The sequence below is a fragment of the Lepidochelys kempii genome, chromosome 6, assembly GCF_965140285.1.
Source record: "Lepidochelys kempii isolate rLepKem1 chromosome 6, rLepKem1.hap1, whole genome shotgun sequence".
Lineage (NCBI taxonomy): Eukaryota > Metazoa > Chordata > Testudines > Cheloniidae > Lepidochelys > Lepidochelys kempii.
In genome coordinates, this window is record NC_136385.1 from 95839555 (window position 1) to 95863354 (window position 23800).

The following is a 23800-nucleotide window of genomic DNA, read 5'->3' on the forward strand; positions in this document are numbered from 1 at the left end:
GGGTCTTCTTTTGTGCAAGTCAAGTTATGTTTTTGTAAGAAATCTATTCCTTTAACACTATTAAGTGGGTTCTACTACTGATGCCAAAATGAAAAGATCACAAGCAGTACTTCTTGTACTGATTTGTATATTGAGAAAGTCAAAATACTTAAGGGTTTTGGGGGGTTTTTTTGCAGAGGAAGCAGAGGGGAATTCATGTGGCAGCAAAAGACTGCTTGAAAAAAAAATCCCAACTGTTTATCTAGAATTCTTTAAGTTAAAACTCCACTTTGGGACAACTAGCAAATCTGGTCAGATTTTTGCTTTCAGGAGAATTCAATGGATGAAGACTAGAGATTCTCTAGCTTCCTCCAATAGCACCATTATCTTCCTCTTAAACCCTCACAAGACAACAAGATTGCAGTGATACTCGTAGAAGAAAAGGACTTGAGTTAAACTTTTCCAGAGCCCTTGACAGAACCCATAGTGCTGGAGAGAGGAGCATCACTGAAGTCCAATGAGAGCCATGTTTTCCCTACTTCTCCCAAGGCCAACTGCACTGCCTCCATACAACACCTCTACTCAGTACCCATGGGAAGAGAGCAAGAAATTATTTTGCTGTAATAAAAATGATGTCCCCTTCATGGGCTAAAGCAAAGGTCAAGTGGCTCAAATATGTTTTAAACTTGCCAATGGCATGCAACTTAAGGGGTTTGATGAAACTGGATGAGCCAGGAGAAGCTGACATGCAAACTTTTCTTTTAAAATGAAAACAAAACCTCCATACTTTGGCATTACTTTTAAATTCCAAGTTAACTGTAATTTCTAGGAACCATGTAAATTTAAACAATAATTCCATCTGTGCTGCTCAGTAGACTTTAGAAATCAAAACTTGGGAGTTCAGAAAAGGAGGAAAGTTAGGAAATTTGCTCTTTATTATGTGGTGAAACATTTAAACAGATCGATGTCTGTCTGCCAGGATGTCACACTCAGTTCATTACTCCAGAGTCTGAATAGCATTAAAATATTTAGAGAAATTTCCATGTTGAAAAAATGTCTATTTTCCCTTTTTTTAAGAAAGTACACTACAGCAGTAGCAACATTTACACTCCTCAAAAACCATAGTGTTAAGTGATAAAAGAATGTGTGTTAAAGTATAAAGCATATAAAGTATAACTATCTCCATTCTCCATTTTTGTAATACTAGAAAATATGACTTAAATTTGAAACACATTGTTCACAAGAATAAACATAAGACATTTTTTCTGTTGTACTACCAATCTTATTAAACAAACTGAATTTTTAAAATAAAAAATTAGTTTGAATTTAAGAAAGAATACTTTATTAAACTGAGTTTCTGAATCTTTGTTCAGAAACTATAGATTTTTTACCAAAGATTATCTTCATTATTTGCTAGAGCAGCATGCTGAGGTCTATTAATAAATACCCTAGGGGTTGAAATATACTGACACTTTCTCTTTTAACCACTTGTCATATGAGAGAGACGAGACACAATATGAATTACCGGTATGACCCACAATTTTAAGATTTGAACATCGTTTCCAAGCAAAACAGTAAGGAAGTTAATGTTGAGTGTCAAACAATGAGCCAATGTGATGCAGTTTGCAACTAGGGACGTCATTTCACATCAACCACTAATAATCGGAAACCATTATTTATGAAGAAAAAGACTGGCAACTGAAAATAACTTCTGGTGATGCACGGGAGGGGGCTTATGTTATCTCTTTATAAGATACACAGCAACATGCGTTACTCCACAATTCCATAATACGCTTAATACCATATTTTCTTAAATAGTGTCACCTGTCATATTTGAAATATTTTACTTAAGAAACTATCTGGATATGTGAATACAAGCAGTCATGCATAAAAATTCCCTTATAGTTATCCATTAGGTAGCAAACTAAAAATCTAAGGCAGATTGAAAACTAATAATTACTTTGAATTTCTCCACAGAGTCCCTGGAAAGGATTTCACAAGCTGCATCAATTTCACTTCCTATCATGGTGAGAATGGATTCTTGTTCTGTCTCTAGACAACGCAGCTGATCCCTAAACTGTAATCTGGACTCCTCCATCCTCCTCAAATGATCTTCTTCACTGCTTATCTGTTTATCCTGGGGCAAAAGAATGAAACGACAATAAAAAAAAAAGATTTACTATTAAATTAATATAACTCCAGTATCCTTTTTTTTTTTATTAAAGATTGTGCTTTCAGAATGCAAAGGGGCATTTCCCCAGATAGCTCTCAGAACTTTATTAAAAAAAACATAAAAGGATAACTTTCATAGTAAATAGGCAGGAAATGTGAAGATTTTTAGCAAATAAAGCAGCTTGCCTTAATGACCTATGTCCTTGGCAAGTTATTGCCATATTAGATGGGAGACTTGAAATAATTTAACCAAATAATTAGGAAAAATGGGGAAAAATACTTTCATGCTAAAACACATTTCTGTTAACAGACCATAGCAAATCTGCCTTTCAATATGCAGTTTGAGCATATAAAGCTCACTAAACCTTCTAAGTCAAGGGAGCATATAGAATGTGGCAAATTATTATGACCAATAAATTGGTATTTTCTTGCACCCAATCCAGAAAAATAACAGCTACTGCCAATTCAATTTCAGCAAAACCCGTGAGAGGAAGCAAGGGGAGTTGTTCACACACTATGTTTAACAGGGATTCCCGTAATCTCAGGCAACCTCTAAACAGAATATCCACATATATACATAGGACTTAGATGTAGTATGCAGTATACACACATATGTTCATGTATTACACTACACATTATACTTTCAGAATTAAAAAAATTACAACAGTTTTATGAAATTAAGATGAGCTAACAAATTTGACAGGTGTCCCGCAGAGAAGCCTGACTTTTTGTAATATAGAAATATCCAAATTAAACAAACAGCAGCTACTTTAAATCAAAATCATCACAAGGATTTTACTATGCAGAGTTACTAGTCTTTGTGTATTACATACTACCAGCACAGCAGTGTTGATTGTACTGTTATGATCTATGTTACTATGAATGCAGGTAATAGGGTTGCATTATTTAGCTTTATAATAGCAGTACCCTCTGCCACCTCAGTATAGAGTGAATATGGAACATCACACTACACTCCAAAAAATCCAACCTGTTTAAAGAAATGACTCCTTAATTTGAAATTTTACTTTACATTTCCTTTATCTATTTGTTTTTGATCAAGCAGCCAGCAGTTCCCCATCTTCTAATATCTTCAGGGACTAAAGGGGAAGGAAGTAGTCATGGTTAACTGGGATATGCATGAAGGGAAAAGGAAAAGGACAAAGATTGTTCAGAGATTTCTATCATCTCATCCTCACCTTCAAAAATAACCAAGCTATTTATGTATATATATGCCATACCTCTTTACACTGAAATTTACACTCAGATGGAGAAAAGGTAGAAAATTAATAAATATTTCTTCAAGAATTATAGAAAAAATGGCTTTCACTAAAGAAAAAGACACAAGGTGCTTTACTTTATGTATTTGCGCGTCACATTTCTGAAGATGTATAATGATGACAATTAATATTAGCTGTGGAGTTCTTGCAATATTTGGCTTACTCCAAATGCAGAGTATAGAGGATCCAATACACAAATACCAGCAATATTAATTGCATCATCTTATCTGGATTTATAATTGTCAAAATCAAGAGTGTTACTATTAATAAATCACCCTTTTCCTCCTATACAAACACTTTCAGAGAACTCCAGCCATGCGGGAGGGGAGGAACTATGAGTTGCAGTAAATGTTGTGGGTGATTCAGAAAGTGATACTCTTACCTGTACTGAATCAATGCCCTAGTCAGGTGTCAGGATACACTGTGTAGTTGTTCAAGCCACAGTCTTTCAAGGTGAGATATGAAATAATATGTAGCACTTATATTAGTATTTTCCACCTTTGAAACACCCTATGCACGTGAGCTACATAATCAACGAATCCAACAACCTAACCATGCATGGTCATTAAAGAGATCTTACAGCATTTTTATTTTTTTGTGTGAAAGTAGAAATGTTACCTCTGGTGCCCTTGCATTTTACCTATTTAATTTCTCCTGCAGTTTCAACTGGATACAGTACTTTACACTTCTTGCTGTGATGTTGTGCACTGTTAAACAGGTGTCTTGTGCTTCTCCACGCATAGACTGCATTTCAGTGCTGGACGAAATAATTCCCATATTTTATGGAATACCACTTTGGGATCCTTCTGGATAAATGGTGCTACTAAAATATAAGCAGCTACTGCACATGTGCAGCAGGATATTTATCACATTACAGTATCAAGGAAAAATAATATATTTCCTTTTCAAAAGACTCAGTGCTGATAAAAATAGATGTCATAGTGGCTGTAAAAATGTTATCTCATTTTTAAGCATGGACAGCATAATAGTCTTATTAAAATGAGAGCCAGTTATAATGAAAAGACAATGATATAATAACAGAGGGCATTCTAGCTCTCCCTTTCCTCTTTTTGTCCCCCTAGCAATCCTGCACTAGGACCCAGCAGGACACACTGGGTCCCAGTGCCTCACCACCAGTCCAATTTCCCAAAAGCCCACATAAAGCAGGAAATTCATGGACAAATCCTTTTGAAAAAAGTCTCTGGAAGCAGCCTTCACAAAGTCAATGGTTTGGTGATGTTGCAATTACTTATCCAAATTGAACTCACTGATTCTTGTCTGGTGGGAATGCGGAGACAGATAATATAAAACAGATGAGCAAAAGATATTACTTTAAAAAAATTAGACCAGGTTTAAATAGACTTTTTCCCCAAAAATCAAGTAGATGGGATTTAAAATATCAAAGAAAGAACAATGGTCCAAAATTAATAAAATAAGCCCCAATCCTCCAAAGAGATCTCCTTAGGCAGATCTATACATCTGTTCCGAGTCTCACTGGAGTCCTAAGGTATAAGATTTTGAACAGACTCTTTCTCTTGGTTGGAATGAAACCAAAATAAAAAGCAAGGCACTGATAGTGAGGTATGGGGTCTGTCAACTAAGGCATGATCCTGCAATTGGATCTTCCCAGGTGGGCCCTCTGAGTCCCATTAACATGAAACATAATAAAGACAATTTAAAAGACAAGAAGTGGGGGAGGAAAGGATATACTGGAAGACTAAGATAGTGTGGTAATCCACAGAACTGCAGTTGGTCACAACTGACACCCTTCTTGGTTTTTCGCTTTAGTCATAAGGAACTCAAAATTAAACAAAATCTAGCCCAAACACTCTGTCCAGGCTTGATTACTCAGTCCACTGCCTTAGTCTTTCTCTGGAAAGCCACTTGCATACACAGCCTTATCTCAAGTTGGGGTAAGCAACTGCCTCAATGTTTAACCAGAAGACACTTAACCCTTTCCCAGCAGGATCAACGCCAGCAAGCAAGGAGAGATGTTTCAGCCCATTACACTAATTTTAGCCTGTCTGGAGTAGAGTGTAAGAATTACTTCTCATGTCTTCCTTACAACGCTCCTGCTAAAATCATTCTGGGATGTGTTTTGCTTTGTTTGCAATAGTGTTACACCATAGACTCATATTTAGCTTGTGACCCACTATGACCCCCAGATCCCTTCCCACAGTACTCCTTCCTAGGCAGTCATTTCTCATTTTGTATGAGTGCAACTGATTGTTCCTTCCTAAGCGCAGTACTTTGCATCTGTCTGTATTGAATTTCATCCTATTTTCTTCAGACCATTTCTCTAGATCATTTTGATTTTTAATCCTATCCTCCAAAGCATTTGCAACCCCTCCCAACTTGGTATCATCTGCAAACTTTGTAAGTGTACATACTCTCTATGCCATTACCTACTTCATTAATGAAGATATTGAACAGAACTGGATCACTGTGGGACCCCACTCGACACGCCCTTGCAGCTTGACTGTGAACCACTGATAACTACTCTCTGGGAACAGTTTTCCAACCAGTTATGCACCTCCCTTATAGTAGCTCCATCTAAGTTGTATTTCCCTAGTTTGTTTATGACACAGTCATGCAAGATAGTATCAAAAGCCTTACTAAAGTCAAGATATACCACATCTACCACTTGTTACCCTGTCAAAGAAAGCTATTTGGTTGGTTTGACACTATTTGTTCTTGACAAATCCATGCTGACTGTTACTTATCACCTTATTATCTTCTAGGTATTTGCAAATTGATTACTTAATTATTTGCTCCATTACCTTTCCGAGTACTGAAGTTAAGGTGACTGACTGTAATTCCTCAGGTTGTCCTTATTTCCCTTTTTACAGATGGGCACTATATTTGCCCTTTTCCATTCCTCTGGAATCTCTCCAGTATTCCATGACTTTTCAAAGATAATCGCTAATGGCTCAAATACCTCTTCAGTCACCTCCTTGAGCGTGTTTCATCAGGCCCTGGTGACTTCAAGACATCTATCTTGTCTAAGTTTTTTTTTTTAACTTTTTATGCAGCAACTTAAATGTAGCTTTAACTTGTATGTAGCAACCAAGAGTTATCCAATGATTATTCAATGGCCAGTGTGTTGTGAGTTGCAGTATAAGAGGTTAAGTGTCTACATCACAAAAAGCATAGTCTTTACAGCTGGTACTCTGTTGGCGGTCCCAATAGAGTCAAAGAACTCAATGAGTATGAAAACTCAACAACCCCATTATCCCTAGAATGATCTGATCTCTCCAGATTAGGTTTTAGGCATGATACTGAAGTAGAAGGGACAGATGTTTGCACAATTCTTATCCAAAAGATTGAATGCAAACTCAGAGTGTATGACTCTTCATACAGAGTGTATGATTAATTGTTTTCTGTAGAAAATACACTTGCACTTACAAGTGTTGCCATTTACACTGACTTTTAAGTAAAAGTAGTAAGCTTGTAGGTTTGAGTCAACCCTGTAGGTGCACGAAGTGCAATTTGCATTCTCTGCACTCACAAAGGGAAGTTGTGCCAAAATGAAGTTCAACCCACGGGAAGAACAGGCGGCAGCACAGTCTCCGCCATTGGCCAGGGTTCCACCAAAGTAAGTGCAACTTTAATTTATAGCTAAGATTCCTTTTAGTGGCTGCTTCTAGGAGCGTGCTGAACCAGTACATCTTCTAGATACCTTGGCCTTGCTCTCTCCTTAATTCTCATCCACTATCTGGACAGCATCAGAACAGCTCCCACCTCCACTGTAACAAGGTGGGGTGGTTTTTTTTTTGTTTTATATTGTTTTTGGGGAAGGTTCCTGCCCCCTCCTCCCCCCCAGCGGCTGTCACAGCCGCAATCCCCAACTTTCACTGCAAACTTTCTACCGTACAAGACAACAGAACTCAGGCAGTGAACCAAACTCAAAGTCTGTTGAATTAGAACCAAAGAAAGAAAATCACAATCACTTAACACATCATTTTATGCTTAATTACCAAGGTATGTTTTCAACTGGTGACATCTTCCACTTGAAAAGTGCCTCCTCCCAGTCACATGAGAGCTTAGCTCAGAGCACAATTTTTATACTGATGGAAGAGGCTATGAGAGCTTAAAAATGATTAAAAAGGCAGAATTATTTTCCCCCTAAACCTAATTACAGTGTTATTATAAAAAACAAAACAATTGCTCTGTTATACAGTTCACATAATAGCCATGAATGCATAGGGTGCAATTTTTGATTTGCTCATAAGAAAATAATTATTAGAGAACATGATGGGCTGTAACAACAACATTTTAGCCTGTTAAACAGCATGCTATGAAATCCAGTTCAAGTCAAACTTCTCTAGGTGATTGATGTTTTAAAGTATAAGCCAAATTCTTTTCCAAGTGAAGTCAACTTCATTGCAGATTTCAATGAAGCAGAATCAGACCACGGATCTACGTTAAATTGCACACATTTTTTAATTTACTTTTATTTTTTCCAGTGAAATGTTATTAGGAAATACACATTTAATTTTTGTAAAAACCATGGGCAGCAGTTGGACACGATCACATTTCACATATTTCAGTGCAGCACAAGGAAATCCAACTTCAGAAGAAAAGTATAATCAATGACAACATGTAAGGGGTAAAAAGGATCAAAACTACTTAGTTTGTTTGAGAGGAAGTCCAAAAAAACAGAGAGATATTTACATCAACTTAGGAAATATTGACCATATTTGGAGGTAGAGCAGATTAACTTTGCTTGGCCAAATGTTTAATGAAATATAGTATTAAAAGGATATTAGAAGCAGCTTTCTGGCTTGGAGACAAAAGGCTATTATAGGGTGAGGTTACTTGCTTGCCCTAGACTCTGCCCCCATAAGAACACAAGAATGGCCATACTGGGTCAGACCAAAGGTCCACCCAGCCTAGTATCCTGTCTACTGACAGTGGCCAATGTCAGGTGCCCCAGAAGGAGTGAAACTAACAGGTAATGATCAAGTGATCTCTCTCCTGCCATTCATCTCCATCCTCTGACAAACAGAGGCTAGGGACACCATTCCTTACCCAATGACTACAAGACTGTAATCCTTTTTTGGCCTTTGAAGACGTGAGGGTGTCCTCTGAGGCAGCATAAGGGGACACTGACACCTACAAAACACCTTCACCATCCAGAAGGTGGCAGGGGCTCTCTCACAACACTGACCACACCTGAATCGTATCCTATTGTCTTTCCGAGACCAGCCCTCGAAAGAAGGAGAGGTGAAAGGTTCTCACCATCAGCTCAACTGAGCCTGAAGTCTACAACTGAGAGAGAAAAAACCAGACTCCTCCTTTGATACAAAAAGCTACAAGTTCATTCTACCATCAATAGAAATACCAACAAACATTGACATAGCTCCAAACTAAGACCAATCACAAGAGCTAAAGACTTTGGAGAAGAAGGAGGCATGAAAATCCTTCTGTATAGCAATTCGAGGATGCTCAAATCACTCCAATGCCTCTGTGTGTGTGTGTCTCTAACTGTTCCGCATAGACAGTAAAACCCTAAATCTGTTATCTAAATAGTAAGACACATCTGTGTTAAACTAGTGCCATTCTAAAATAGGGATAAGCATGGGACTCTGGAAATTATTTTATATCTGTGTCAAACTGCCAGAAAGATGGGGATATAGACTAGATAAAGAAAAGCTTGGTGTGATTTTTGTGAATAGTGAAGCTTAATGGAAGGAAGCAGCCAAAAGAAAGAAGTTACCAGGAAATCATTTTAAGAGCTGTACTTCCTTAAAACCAAGGCAAGGAATAGCCTCTGTCTTTAACAGACTCTTAGCTAAATTGCTTAAATCAAAGGAAACAGCTTCTCCTCTTAACCTTCTTGTACAATGTTAAGACAACTGTTTTCCTTAACTAGTTCGTAGTAATTTATTTAATTACTTATTGTAGTAATTGGTAAGCCAGATGAATTGAACCATTGCCTTTTTGATTATATTTCGATTATAACCTTGATTTGACTTGCATCTTTATACATTAGGTTAGAAAAACTATAAATTAGCTAGTAACATATTTCACTTATTTGTTTTACAACAGCTTGCTTAATCTTTTAATTCATTTATAAAAGATAAACCAGTTCAGTGTATCTCTCAAAACTTCAACACAAAGTAACTTATGAAGAAGAAAAAGGTGGAATAATTAAAAATTTCTGAACCCATCCTACCATTTTAAAAACTTAAAACACCACCCTATTTTTCCTACATCAGTACTCCAGTTTTGCTTCTGAAAACATGGCTTGAAATCCTGCTTCAAGTTGTAAGTGAAAGTCTATTTGGTGGTACGAATAATTGTCCACACACAAAAAAAGTGCACAAATTGAATCAATGTCAGCAGTGATCAGGAGAGGCCCAGGTCTGAAATAGAAAGAAGAATGCAAACCAAGACTGATGCAAATTGACAAAGCTATTTGGAGAATCCTACAGAGTACTAGCCTGTACAGTGCCTGGACTCTAGCCGATTTTGTCATACTTTAATTTCATGAGCATTCACAAACAAAAAAAGGGTTCTTTGTTCCCCCCTTTTCCAACTCCTTCCTCCCCACCCCCGTTGATGTGTATCTCCATTTTGCTGAGACATAGTTTGGTGGGACTGAATGTCCAAAAAAGAACTACTAGTGAAAAGCAAGAATGGCACATGTACTGGCAAGAATCTGTTGGAGATATTCACTCACATTTCAAAGCTAAATGCAAATTTAAGATAAATGTATGGATTCATTTATTTTTGATGGCATGATTTAATACCTGAGCTGAAGTTTTCATAATTACTTTAAATCTATTTACCAAATGAAAATATTAACTGTTCTCATTTATACCCACTGATTTCTGTTGCATAGCAATATCTAAAGTAAAAATTCACATATCAAATAAACTATACATTTTGCTAGTTAATGGCAGTAACTTTTATCTGGTTACCTCTATTCTAGACTAGATTACTTCAATCTTCCCCTCTTCTAACCACCCCAATTCCCACCTTGCTTCTCTATAGTCTGTCCAAAATCCATGGAAGTCTTCTGCAAACCCACTGCGAACCTGTTACCTCTCTTGCCTCCTTTTCAAACCCTCCATTGACTCCCCTTTTTCCTTCCATATCATGTTTAAGATATTGGTTCCCATTCTCAAGACACTGTATAGCTCTGCTCTAGACTACATCTCTGCTCTACTTTCTCTCTACTACCTGCCCCTCACTCTGCCTACAGCTCACACCTAACCACTTCCTTTAACTCTCTCCCACTGACATTTCCATTACTTCTTCCACGCTGTCGTTTATGCACAGAATTCAGGCACACATATACTATTCCGACAGGGAAAATGGATACATTAGACCAGGGGTCTATAAACTCAATTTACCTTAGGGCCAGTGCCAGTCCTCAAATTCTCCCAGAGGGCCAATAATGTCACTGAAGATGGTGTTCAGAAAAGAAAACATTTATATTGTATTTTTTATTTCGAATTTCTTAGAAATAATAAAACTGCCATACAACTTTATACAATTCTTTGCCTGCCAGAGAGTTTTTAGTGTTTGCCAGATACCCGGTAACGCTTCAGTTCTGTCAGTTTGTTGATGTTTGGCCTCAGTGACTGAACAGTTGAAACCTTCAGGATTGCAGCAAGGTGTGCATCAAATAGTTGTGTTTGGTATTTTGACTTGTTTTTATTCATTGTGGGGAAAAGTGATGCTGCCTCCATGGCTGACTCTGCCCGGCGACTATGTAAATTTTATCTAGAATTCATGAGATTTATTAACGGTTTGAAAAATTTAAAAACATTATTTTATAAAGTGAAATGACAGTCTAACGAGGACAAAGACTGAATGCAGCAGTCTAGAAATAATCTGGATTCAGATTATATCACACATTCTTAAATCTGTATAATATATTAATAAAGAGATACATATTAGACACATGAGCTGAACGGAAAATTGTCCACAATGAGAAGTTAAAAGTCCAAGAATCAGCTTCAGAAATGAGATATCAGAACTAATGCTACAGCATATTCAAGCAAATGAAAGTAAAGTGAAGGACTACATGGGAAAATGAGAGCTTCTCCAATAACTCCACAAATCAATAATGACAATACACAATTTTTTAAAAAGCTTATTTATTTGTTGTGGCAAAATGGCCAATGTTGGTATGGTGGATCCCACGCTTTTCTTGGCGGGGGTCTAGGATGACACCCCTTGCCCCTGCTATTGGGGCACCAAGGGCCCCGCTAGTGGCCCAGGAAGGTGGTAGAGGAGGGAAGCAGGGAAGGGGTCTGGGTTTGCTCCTCACTCTGAGCCCCAGCCCCTCTCAACCACTGTAGGTTTCTTACTCTCTTCCACTTGGGCAGGGTTACTCTTGGTCCTTGACACTGGAGAAGGGAGTTTCCCTGCCCTGCTAGAGCAGGGTCTTCCTTCCTCCGGTTCTCTGGTCTTTCAATTGTCAGCAACACAACTCCAAACTCCAGTCCTCTCTCCTTCCTCGCACACCCTGTCTGCCTGAAACAGGGGTTTTTATTAGGTTCCCGACAGGGCCTTAATTGACTACAGGTGCTCCAATTAACCTATAGCAACCCTCTCTAGTCTATAGGGAACCACGTCTTAATTAGCCTAGGGTTTATATATTTCCCCTCTACCACTCTCCCTGGCCCTGCTGTACCACATATCTCCCCCGCCCTCAACACCCTGGGGTTGGGCTACTTGGGCGAGAGACCGGGGTGTCGTGACAGGCCATCCACGTTGCCATGTTGGCTTCCGGCATTATGCTGTATCCGGAAGTAGAAAGGTTGTAGACATAGGATCTAGTCACTCATGCACTCCTCTCCTTGTTTGTGTGCATCCATTGGAGTGGGGAGTGGTCCATCACAAGAGTGAACCGGCGCCCAAGTAGGTAGTACTGTAAAATCTCCATGGCCCATTTAAACGCTAGGCATTCCTTTTCTACTATGCCATACTGTTGCTCCCGGGGCAGGAGCTTCTGGATGAAGTAAAGGATCGGGTGCTTCTCCTCCCCTGCCATCTGTGAAAGGATGGACCCAAGTCCTACCTCTGAGGCGTCTGTTTGTAGGATTAATTCTTTCTTGAAATCTGGGGCTATGAGCACTGGATGATTGCAAAAGGCCATCCTTAGATCTGTGAAAGCTTCTTCCATTGCCTTGGTCCACTTAACTATCTCCGGGCCCCAAGCTCTTATCAGGTCCGTCAGAGGCACTGCCCTCGTGGCAAAGTGCGGGATGAACCAGCATTAGTATCTCACGATCCCTAAGAACATTCTGACTTGCTTCTTGCGAATCCAGCAGGGCCATTCCTGTATTGCCTCCACTTTGTTACATTGCGGTTTCACCAGGCCCCTTCCGACTACATACCCAAGGTATCTGGCCTCAGCTAGCCCTATTGCACATTTGGATAGGTTAGTGGTGAGGCCAGCATGTCTAAGAGCATCTAGTACCACTTCCATTTTCCCCAGCCGCATCTCCCAGTCAGGGCTATGGATTACCACATTGTCTAAATAGGCAGCAGCATACTTGGCATGGGGTCGAAGTAATCTGTCCATCAATTGCTGGAAAGTCGCGGGGGCCCCATGGAGCCCAAAAGGGAGGATGGTATATTGGAAGAGGCTGTCGGGTGTACAGAAAGCGTTTTTTTCCTTGGTGTCCTCAGCAACAGGGATCTGCCAGTAGTTCTTTGTCAAGTCCAAGGTGGTCAAGAATTGGGCCTTGCCTAACTGATCTACCAGCTCATCGATACGTGGTATCAGGTAGACACCAAATTAGGATACCTCGTTTAACTTCCAGAAGTCATTACAAAACCTCAGGGTGCCGTCAGGCTTGGGGACCAACACAATAGGGTTGGATCACAGGCTGTGGGATTTCTCAATCATCCCAAGTTCCAGCATCTTCCTTACTTCTGCCCTAAGTTCTTCTCTTTTTGCCTCTGGTATGCGATATAGTTTTATTGTCATCCTTGCTCCAGGACAGGTGATGATGTGGTGCTGGATCAGTGTTGTACGGCCTGGTTTTGTGAAGAACACGTCTTGATTCCTCTGGATCATCTCAACGACCTCTGTTTGTTGTTCTGGGGCCAATTCGGAGGATAGCCTTACCTGCCCTAGTGGGCCATCTGCCTGGGGTGGAGCCGGCAGGACAGCCAGGCACGTCTCCCACTGGAGCCACAGTTTCAGTAAGTTGACATGGTAGATCTGCTCTGGCCTTCGGCACTCTGGCCGCTTCATCTTCCCAATGGCTTTCACGATCTCATAGGGTCCACACCTGCTGGCCAGGAGTTTGAGTTCTGTTGCTGGTACCAGCATCAGCACCCGTTATCCTGGTTGAAATTTCCGTGTTTTTGCCCAGCAGTTGTAATAGGTTCACTGGGCCTGTTGTGCTTTCTCCAAATGCTTTCGTAGTATGGGGGTCACTTGGGCTATTTGTTCTCTCATCTGAGCCACGTGTGCAATGACGTTCTTCCCCGGGTTGGGTTGTTCCTCCTATTCCTCCTTTGCAATGTCTAATATACCACGTGGGTGGCATCCATACAGTAGCTCGAAGGGGGAGAATCCAGTAGCTGCCTGCGGAACATCTTGTTTCACAATCAGGTACGGTAGGAGGGCATCCCAGTCTTTTCCGTCTTGGGTCACCACCTTTCGGATCATGCTTGTGTGTGGTTAAATCGCTCAACCAGACCATCTTTTTGGGGATGATAGACGGAGGTCCGCAAGGCTTGGATGCAGAGCAGGGATGATAGACGGAGGTCCGCAAGGCTTGGATGCAGAGCAGGGTACATTAGTCTTTCATTACTCTCGATATGAAGGGAGTCCCTTGGTCTGTCAGGATCTCCTTAGGCATGCCTACCCTAGCAAAAACCTGGACTTGTTCTTTTGCAATCACCTTGGACAAGGGGTTTCTTAGAGGAATGGCTTTGGGGTACCATGTAGCCTAGTCCAGGATGACAAGTATGCTTGTATGTTTACACAAAGTAAAACTATTTCCCCATGTTTATTCCCCTGCCGCCCCACTGTTCCTCACATGTTCTTGTCAACTGCTGGAAATGGCCCCACCTTGATTATCACTACAAAAGGTTCTCCCACCCCCGACCGCTCTCCTGCTGGTAATAGCTCATCTTACCTGATCACTCTTGTTACAGTCTGTATGGTAATACCCATTGTTTCATGTTCTCTGTGTAGACAAATCTCCCCACTGTATTTTCCACTGAATGCATCCAATGAAGTGAGCTGTAGCTCATGAAAGCTTATGCTCAAATAAAGTTGTTAGTCTCTAAGGTGCCACGAGTACTCCTTTTCTTTTTTTAAGTATGCTTCGGTGGCTCCGGGCCGATCTTTCTAGTGGGCTCACTAGATCCATGGCTATCCTTTCAAAAGGGACTTCAATTACAGGCAAGGGTACCAACGGGGCCCTGAACTGAGGTTGGGGGCTATGCAGCTGGCACTCTGGGCAGGAGGTGCAATAGTGCTGGACTTCTGCCCTTACCCCCAGCCAGTAGAACCTCCTTAGGACTCTATCCAGGGTCTTATCTGCTCCTAAATGTCCCCCGAACAAACGACTGTGAGCTAACTCTAATACAGCCCTTGTGTACTGCCGAGGCACCAAGAGCTGTTCTACCACCTGCCCCCGTATTGGCACTACCCAGTACAACACAGATACTGTTTGATTATATAGTATAGCCCTGGGCCTCTGGTTTTCCCTTCTACTGGCACGCCATTTACCTCTACTACCTCCTCCCTCACATTCCCATACAGTGGCTCATAGGCTTGGTCCTCCCTAAAACACTCATGTGCAGGACCGATCTGGCCTGATTCTATTGGATCGGTCTCCCCTCCTTCCCTTGGGGTGCTTCCGTTCTTACTGGGGGCAGTCTCTGGGTCTCCACTGGTCCGTGCTACCTTGCGGTTTCCTTGATGGGGCCTCCTCCTGTCTGCCTGAAGCAGGGTTTTTTTATTAGGTTCCTGGCAGGGCCTTTATTGACTACAGTTGCTCCAATTAACTTGTAGCAACCCTCCCTAGTCTACAGGGAACTACACCTTAATTAGCCTAGGGTTTATATATTTCCCCTCTCCCACTGCTCCCTGGCCCTCCTGTATCACATTGTCTATAAAGATGTGTGTGAGAGCCTGAATTAAGACATAGAGGAATTCTATAGCATTTATCAGCCTTACTCAAAATGGAGACTTAGAGATTTGTAATTATCACATATTGGACAATGTTAAAAAATTTTAGTAGAAGCTAATGCGGGATGGAAAAGATGACCTAAAATTGATTCCAGACAAATACATTTGTGGTAACATTTGCTCATTGCTTTTACATGCTGTTTTGTCTGTACGGAACTGTGTGAAAGGGACAAGTAGTACAGTCCAGCCCAAAGGAAAAAAGCCCAAAGACCTTGGCTTTCATGTTCTTGTTGGGTGGGGAGGGGGGTCAATGGTTCATTTCTTTTTCTTTCTTCCTTTTTGCTAGTGAACTTTTTTTTCATTCCTACAGTTTTGACTAGACTATGGTAAAATTCATCTAACGAGAGTTAGACAACTCTTGATCACAGTGAACTCGATTCTGATTCTGTAGTGAAGTGAATGTCCTGTACACAGAAAAGGACATTTGACACACTGATATTTTTTTAACATTGTAAAAGGATTAGCAATCCTGAACAGCTGGTCAGATTTGATCCAAAGAACACAGCAGTAAGGATAAAAATCAACTTTTTCCCCCTGGGAAATCTTTTAGGTTGGTAAAGGTCAATTTGGAGTTCTCATGTTTTCTTTTTCTTTCTTTCTTTCTTTCTTTCTTTCTTAATTACGTCCATGTGGCAAACAGAGTTGTGTCTGTCATTAACATTTGCAGTCCAAACAAACATTGCCATAACAAGATTTGAAAGTTACTCTCATGAAACAATAAGACATGAGACTTGTAAGCCAATGATTTTAGCATCATTTTAGTTGCATAATGGGCTGGAGACTATTCGAAATCCTAAGTAATTTCCTGTGGGATGCTACTTTATTTCCTTTTAACTTTTTGTGAATCTTAATACATGAGATTAACTTTTATGTCATAAAAATTAGGAACAAAGTCTTCCATTTACAATTTTGCCATTAGAACATAATATTAATTTAAGTTCTGACAAAGTACTTGGCACTGGTCAAGATAAATTCAATCACCATCTGTGCAACGAAATCTCTCTTTGAAGATACAGTGTCCTGGAATGAGAACAAGGAGAGAAATCTCTCTCATGGTATACCAACAGCATTGACTGGAATATACTTGTTGCTGAAGAATACATTAAAAAGCCATGATAGTGTGAAGAGGAAATTGGAAGCCAAAATGGAGAAATCAGAAGACAATGTAATAAAAGACTTTAGAAGCTGAAGACTGACAATTATGTGTTTGAAAAAACTCTGGAAAGTACAGAAAAAACTTCATAGACTTACAAAAGAATGGTGATAAAATGTTAAAACAGTCCAAACGCATGTGAATATTTAATAGTATACATGCACAAACTAAACATTAACCTGTTGTTGACGGTGGTCAGGAGTACTTCTGGATTTACAATGCCAGTTCAACAGAGAAACCGCAGAACAGGAAGATAAATGTCCTGCTTTCCATTCAATATCATTCAGATACACCAAAAGAGAAAACAATCAGATTCTTTGAGGAGGAAAAAGTTGTACACAACCACAAAGAATCCAGGAAGTCAATTTATGGTTTAATCTTATGTCCACCCAGAAACTGAAGCTCGTGTAAAATTTGACAATGTCTGTTAAACGTCATTTCTTCAAGCGCTGTTTTAGTTTTTGTTTTGAGCACATGACACCTGTGATCCTTGAGCTACACTGGCTATCTACTGGTTTCCTGGTTGTGTTTAACTTTGGTCTCAGGCCATTTAGGGCTTTACTTACCTCAGAGATCACCTTGCCCCCCATGAGATACTGATATGTTTGTACTCCGCAGGGGAGCCTGAGCTGGACTTCTGCTGGTAACTCTGGCACAGCATTCTCTGTTAGATCCTCAAACCTTGAGAATTCCTTCCATCCTTTGGCCCATAACAGCCAAAGTTAATTAGATTCAGGGAGAACATCAAGGCCCATCTTTTCTTCCTGGCTCATGAAAACTGGGAGACCAGTGAGCCTGGCTAGTGTGACGTAACTATGATGGGTGTTTGGTTGAGGGTTTATGTTTTGTATATTTTTGCTATGGTTGGTGTATTGTGCTCTGAAGCAGTTGAAGAAGTCTATTACTTACATGCTACATTTTTAAAGACAGCCAAGGACACTCAGAACTTAGGATGAGTTGTCATTTGTTGTTGAAGTGTAAATCGATAGAAACTAACACTGTGTCTTCAGTGCAGTACTGTTGTAGCTGTGTTGGTCGCAGGATATTAAAGATATAAGGCAGGTGAGGTAATACCTTTTATTGAACCAACTTCTGCTGATGAGAGACAACTTTTCAAACTTACACAGAGCTTGTCAAAAAGAACTTGAAGAGTTCTGTGTAAGCTCGAAAGGTTGTCTCTCTCATCAACAGACATTGGGCTAATAAAAGATATTACCTCACCTGCCTTGCCTCTCACAGTGTCTTCAAGTCATAGTAGTCCATAAGAAACTTCTGAAAAAGCCTACAGCACCCTAACATCTTTTCAGAGACTAGAGAACAAGTTATTTTTTGAATGTCATCATCATAAAATGATGATCAGTGACAAAGATCTGCAGGACTAATAGTTCTCTCCATATCAGTCTCAACATGCCCTGATTCTAATCTTCAGCTCTTGATATAGAACCCAGCAATGAAATTTAAATATCCTCACTGAGAAGCCACTTTACAATGTCTACCAGGAACTAGTTCATCACCAAACAATTTACATTCACTTGACTTAAGTAATATTTAAAAATATTTAAAAATCACAGAAGAAAGAAGCGTAGAATAATCTACTTCAACGCTAACCCAGTATCAAGAACATAATTTTGCCTTGAAACAAAGTGATCATCCTTGTGTTTAACGTATGAACTGCATCTGAAAAAAGTTTTAAAATTAAATTAACATTTACAAGCCTACAGTTGGTATTTGACTTCTTACTGAAAAGAGACACCATTTGTAAGAATAGTTTTATGGTAGACCAGTGTAATAAATGGCAAATCCATTTCAAAATTGTGCGTGTGGTGCTCTCTCACCTTTGCAAGTTAGGATTCAGTTTCATTGGCAGAACTGTGTGGCTATGTCTACATTGTTATTAAACACCCAAGGCTGGCCTGCGTCATCTGAGTCAGGCTCAGTCTGTAGAGCTATAATACTGCAGTGTAGAGCTCTGGAACCTCGCGAGGTGGGGAGAGGTCTCAGAGCCTGGGCTCCAGCCCAAGCCTGGATGTCTATACTGCAGTTTTATAGACCCACAGCCTGAGCCCTGCAAGCCTGAGTCTGCTGACATGGGCCAGCTGCAGGTGTTTAACTGGAGACATACACTGTGTAGCCTAAAACTGAAACAACAGGGGATGCAGCAGGTCAGAATTCAGGCAGATCAAAAGAGCTGAATCAAGAACACTTGCACAGGACTAGCTCACGTTATGCTTCGTAATATTGCCCAGAATTACGAATCCCTTATTTCCTTGATCAGGAAAACTTTATACAATATTTTAATAAAATAAAACCTTGTCAGTCCAAAAAATAAAAAGCTATCAATTTTATTTGGGAAAATGAAAAATATTTAATTCAGAAAAAATCTATTTGATCACATTTTCTTCCTCACCTTTATTGTTTTGGACAATTGCGTGAAAAAAATAGTTACTACCCTGGCTCTAAAATTGTTGTTCTTTGAGATGTGTTGCTCACATCCATCCTACTTCAGGTATGTATGCACCCAGTGCACTAGTGTTGAAAATTTCTCTCTTAATGGTATCTACCATGATGGCACATCTGCCCTTTGCTGCGTCATGCTGCTATGCAATAGTATAAAGGATGGTGCCACCCTGATCCCACTCAGTTCTTTCTTACTGGAAACTAACACTGACTTTTATTATGAGTATTAGGATAGTGCTTAGGGGCTGCAGTCTTGGCCCTGGACACCATTATATTAGGCACTATAAAAAAAAACTTATGAAAAAGATAGAAAAAAAAGGTCCCCATTCCGAAGATCTTACAATCTAAATATAAGATAACAGATGGATACAGACAGGCAGATGGGAAAGTGCAAGGAAACAAGGAGACAACATTGGTCAACAGAATAGTCTGTGGTCTCATCACACCATCAATCTAATCATTGTCAAGTTTTTTTTAGTTTTCTTGACAAACAAGAGTTTTAAGGAGGAATCAGGAGGACGAGGAGGAATTCGTTTTATGGAGGTTTATAGAGAGCGCCTTCCAAGCATGAGGGGCATATGGGAGAAACCCAGAAGGTGCTTGTTTGAAAATTTAGCAAGTGGTCAGCTGGCATCAAGGGCTGACTAGAGAGTGGAGCTGACTTTTTGATACTGAATGGGAGATAATAAGTGGGGTGTGGATAGACCATGAAGGGCCTTGAAAGTGAAGACAGGTAGCTTAAGTTTGATATGCTAGAGAACAAGGACTCAGTGGAGGGATGCAAAAGGAGGGGTGACATGGTCAAAATAGACTCTTCATGTACTTAAGCACATATTTCAGTGCATTGCAGAACTGGAGCCTTATTTTTAAAGACTGCTTTCTCCTATGTCCTCTTCAGATTTTTGCTGTTAATACTTTAACCTTCAGTACATCTTTAACCTTCTACAGCTCAAATGTGGGACATGATACAGAGCCAAAACCCCAAATGAAAGATACAAAAATAAAAGAAGGCCAAAAGTGATTCAAGATAAGTTTCTTTAGCATAACTTGAAGCCTTTTCTGACTCTCAAACATCAACTCCAGTTTGCTAAACTGAACACAAGTCTACACATTAATGTAGGTGTAAATCTAAATGCTATTGCAAAAGTTGTTAACAAAATTGTAATTTATTCTTATTTAGATTATTACAAACTTGCCTCCATCTTTACTGAATTTTAGGAGATACCTGCAATTACTTTCATATACATTATTTTTATCTTCTTTATTATGATAGTGTATAAGAACCAACCAAGAATGGGGCCCTACAGTCCTAGGCACTATACAAACACGGTAGTAGGAAATCCCTTCTCTGAAGATATTACAACCTAAATACAGGTTTCAGAGTAACAGCCGTGTTAGTCTGTATTCGCAAAAAGAGAAGGAGTACTTGTGGCACCTTAGAGACTAACCAATTTATTTGAGCATGAGCTTTCGTGAGCTACAGCTCACATGATGTTTGGAGAATCAGATAAGTAACCAAAACTGTAATTTTGTGAGTTCTCTCATTAAATGAAATCTTCAAGCTAAGGAAAATACCACCTCCTCAGTCATACAAGTCCACACGTGTTTACACAAGCTCTGAAATACAACTTTAACTTCTATTTTGCTGTAACATTCTATGCTATTCTCCTTTATATATGTTCTGAAAGGTGTATATCACTGTTAGTAATTGTGTCTCATGCTTTGTATAGAGTGTTTACCAGGAGTCTAATCCTAACTTGTAAATCCTATAAAGGGTGGGTCGTAAATCAAGAAACCATTTGGTCTACAGGCAAACAAACCAATGAGATTGTCTTATCAGAAATCAGGCTATTCCCCTTGTACAAGAAGTTTGTTTTGTATTGAGATGATCTTATCTCAAGAAAACAGCCTTCCCCTCCCCTTATAGACATAAATATCTTTCAGAATCCTGACTTTAAAAGAACGTTAAGGCTATTCTCTATTGAAGAGGAGTAAAAATCAGGATGTGTTCTCAGAGAAATAAAACAAATCATCAAAATGGGCCTTCTTCCCCCTTAATAGAGCAAAATCTTAGTTTAAACCTCAAAAAATTTAGGCATATTCTTATTGGAACTGTTTCTTTCATAAACACTCTGAAGTCAATATTCTTCAAATGTTAAGGAGAATATTTAAGGTTGGAAAACATTCTATAGAAGACCTTTGTTACTTCTAATTCAGTGGTTCTGAAACTTTAACAACCTGTGAACCCTTTTCACTAAAATGTCAAGTCTCGCGAACCCCCTCCTAAAAATGATTATTTCTAGGGATTTTCTCCTTTATCCGAGTATAAATTATAAAAGCAATGATATTGGAAATATACAATTTGTTTTTATGACATGCTTATTACACACTATTTATTACTAATTATTATTGATAATTACAGTATTTTTATTACATTATGAAAATGACAACACTCTTCCAAGATCTCACTTTCATAGTTTGTATCACTTTGAATAAACCTGTTATAAGACAAGGCTCCTACGTTTCATCAAGGAGTATCAGATGTGAAACATCATGAAGATATTTAAGAAACCAACTCAAAGAGTTCCTCCTACACAAGCATTGAGGTCTTGAGCAGTCCAGGCAAACAACACACATTACAACAAAATTTAAACTTGTTCTTCATAATAATTTTAAAAACAATACTAGCTACCTATTTAATTTTAAAAACAGCAAAAAATATCCACCTCCCTTTCCATTCCTTATAAGGAGTCTTGAAGTTTAAATATCCTCAGCGTGATAGATATGCTTGCTTTGATCTGCTTAGCTCTTGGAAGTCCAGGGGCTCTGGGCTGTTGGCCCCATTCCACCCAGAGTCCCTAGGGACAGCTATGTCTCCCATTAGGGATTTTTTTCCCCCGAGAACCCCCCTGTAACATTTTGTGAACCCCCAGGGTTCTCTAAAATAGTGGAAGTCACATTACTGAATTGGCATTAAGAGAGACAATTAAGACTTAACCTGTCATTTCTTGTTTCTTTAAACTACCAGTTTTTAGTAATTTTGAAAAAAATACTTGATGCTCAACCACTTAAAAACACATCCTTTGCCACATACTAACCTTTTCCATTTGGTGAAATCACCATTATGGTTGAGAAGTTACTCCCACTACAAAGTTCACATTTTCAGACACTTACAGCTTTTCAAGAAAGTTATCCTTTGAATTGAATTTCCTCCTGTTTCTTTCTGAACTCAAAAGTGAGTTTTTCTTATAAAGTTGAGCAAAATTCCATTTGTCATGCTTCAAATAGTCAAGCATGAAAATATTTTAACCAAGTTATTTTTAATTCCTTTTATTGTGCTCAGATAACTTTATATTTATAAAACTTTTAAACTTTCCCTGGACTTCTTAGCATTATACAACAATTTAAGGACAAAGTGAAGAAGAATAAATTATCCACTCAAAGCAATAGAAGAGTTAGACACAGAGCTGTTAGTTATCCACATCAGAATCTGGGAGGATGCGATGACAGATATCTCTACTCTTGCAGAATGCCATCTTTGATGGCCACTTATGGTCAGGAACTCACTTTAACATACACCTCTACCCCGATATAATGCGACCAGATATAACACAAATTCAGATAGAACGCGGTAAAGCAGTGCTCTGGGGGGCGGGGCTGCACGCTCCAGTGGATCAGCGCATCAGCGTATCTGGCTCCGACAAGCTGCTCTGAGCGGCGTGTTATGGGTGCCGGGCTGGGGCCAAGGGGTTGGATAAGGGGCAGAGGGTCTTGGGGGAACGGTCGAGGACAGAGAGCGGGGGGTAGGGGGGTTGGATGGGTTGGGAGTTCTGAGGGGTCAGTCAGGGGAGGGAAGTGACTATATAACAGAAATGCTCGAGGTTAAAGAAAGTTCGATATAACGCGGTTTCACCTATAACACGGTAAGATTTTTTGGCTCCCGAGGACCGCGTTATATCCGGTTAGAGGTGTATTTGAAAGACAGTACTGTCAGCACCATTGTATAGTGCACACTAATACCAAGCCAGGGATTGGTACAATTTTGACTAAGAGAAGGCAGTTCCCTATTGAAATCACCAACACTTCTCTTGGAGATGTGCTATGAAAGTATTTATCTCATGCAGCCTTATTTACCTTATTTGATCTAACACAATCATAGCCTAAAGTAGCATGGCTGCAAGTGCTCTCCCAAAGCGTACATATATTATTTGGCAGTCTAAACCATCTAGTGAAATTGGATGGATTCTGGCCCTTATATATCAGATGCCCAATAAGATTAGGATGCCTGTTTACCTTTTCCTCCAGTTCCTGTTTCACAAACTCATATTTCCATCTAAGTTTTGTGTTTTCCTCTTCACCCTGGGTTAACTCTTCTGTTAGCTTATCACATTCAGTTTTCATCTTCTCCACCTGTCGACGCTGAGCTTTTACTACATTTTTCTCATCTATAAGTTCTGTCTGATGGTAGTAGGAAAACAGAAGACACAATCAGTATAGAAGTTCTTTATGAACATTCCCAGATTGCATAGCCCCAGATCCATGCAGAAAAGATTAGGGGAAGATACCAATATTTAATCAATAAGACTT

At 39.5% G+C, this 23800-nt stretch overlaps 1 protein-coding gene across 7 annotated transcripts in view; it reads right to left on the reverse strand.

Moving 5' to 3' along the window:
• CEP128 (centrosomal protein 128) overlaps window positions 1–23800 on the reverse strand; it is a 446273-nt gene that overhangs the window by 267778 nt on the left and 154695 nt on the right. For all 7 annotated transcript variants that reach the window (XR_012159510.1, XM_073349335.1, XM_073349339.2 and 4 more), the window contains 2 exons: window positions 23507–23671; window positions 1940–2116 (listed from right to left, as the gene is read on the reverse strand). Coding sequence is in view for 6 of the 7 variants with exons in the window: in XM_073349335.1 (XP_073205436.1) it covers window positions 1940–2116; window positions 23507–23671 (342 nt within the window). In the remaining variant the exon portion in view is untranslated. The remainder of the gene's footprint in view (window positions 1–1939; window positions 2117–23506; window positions 23672–23800) is intronic.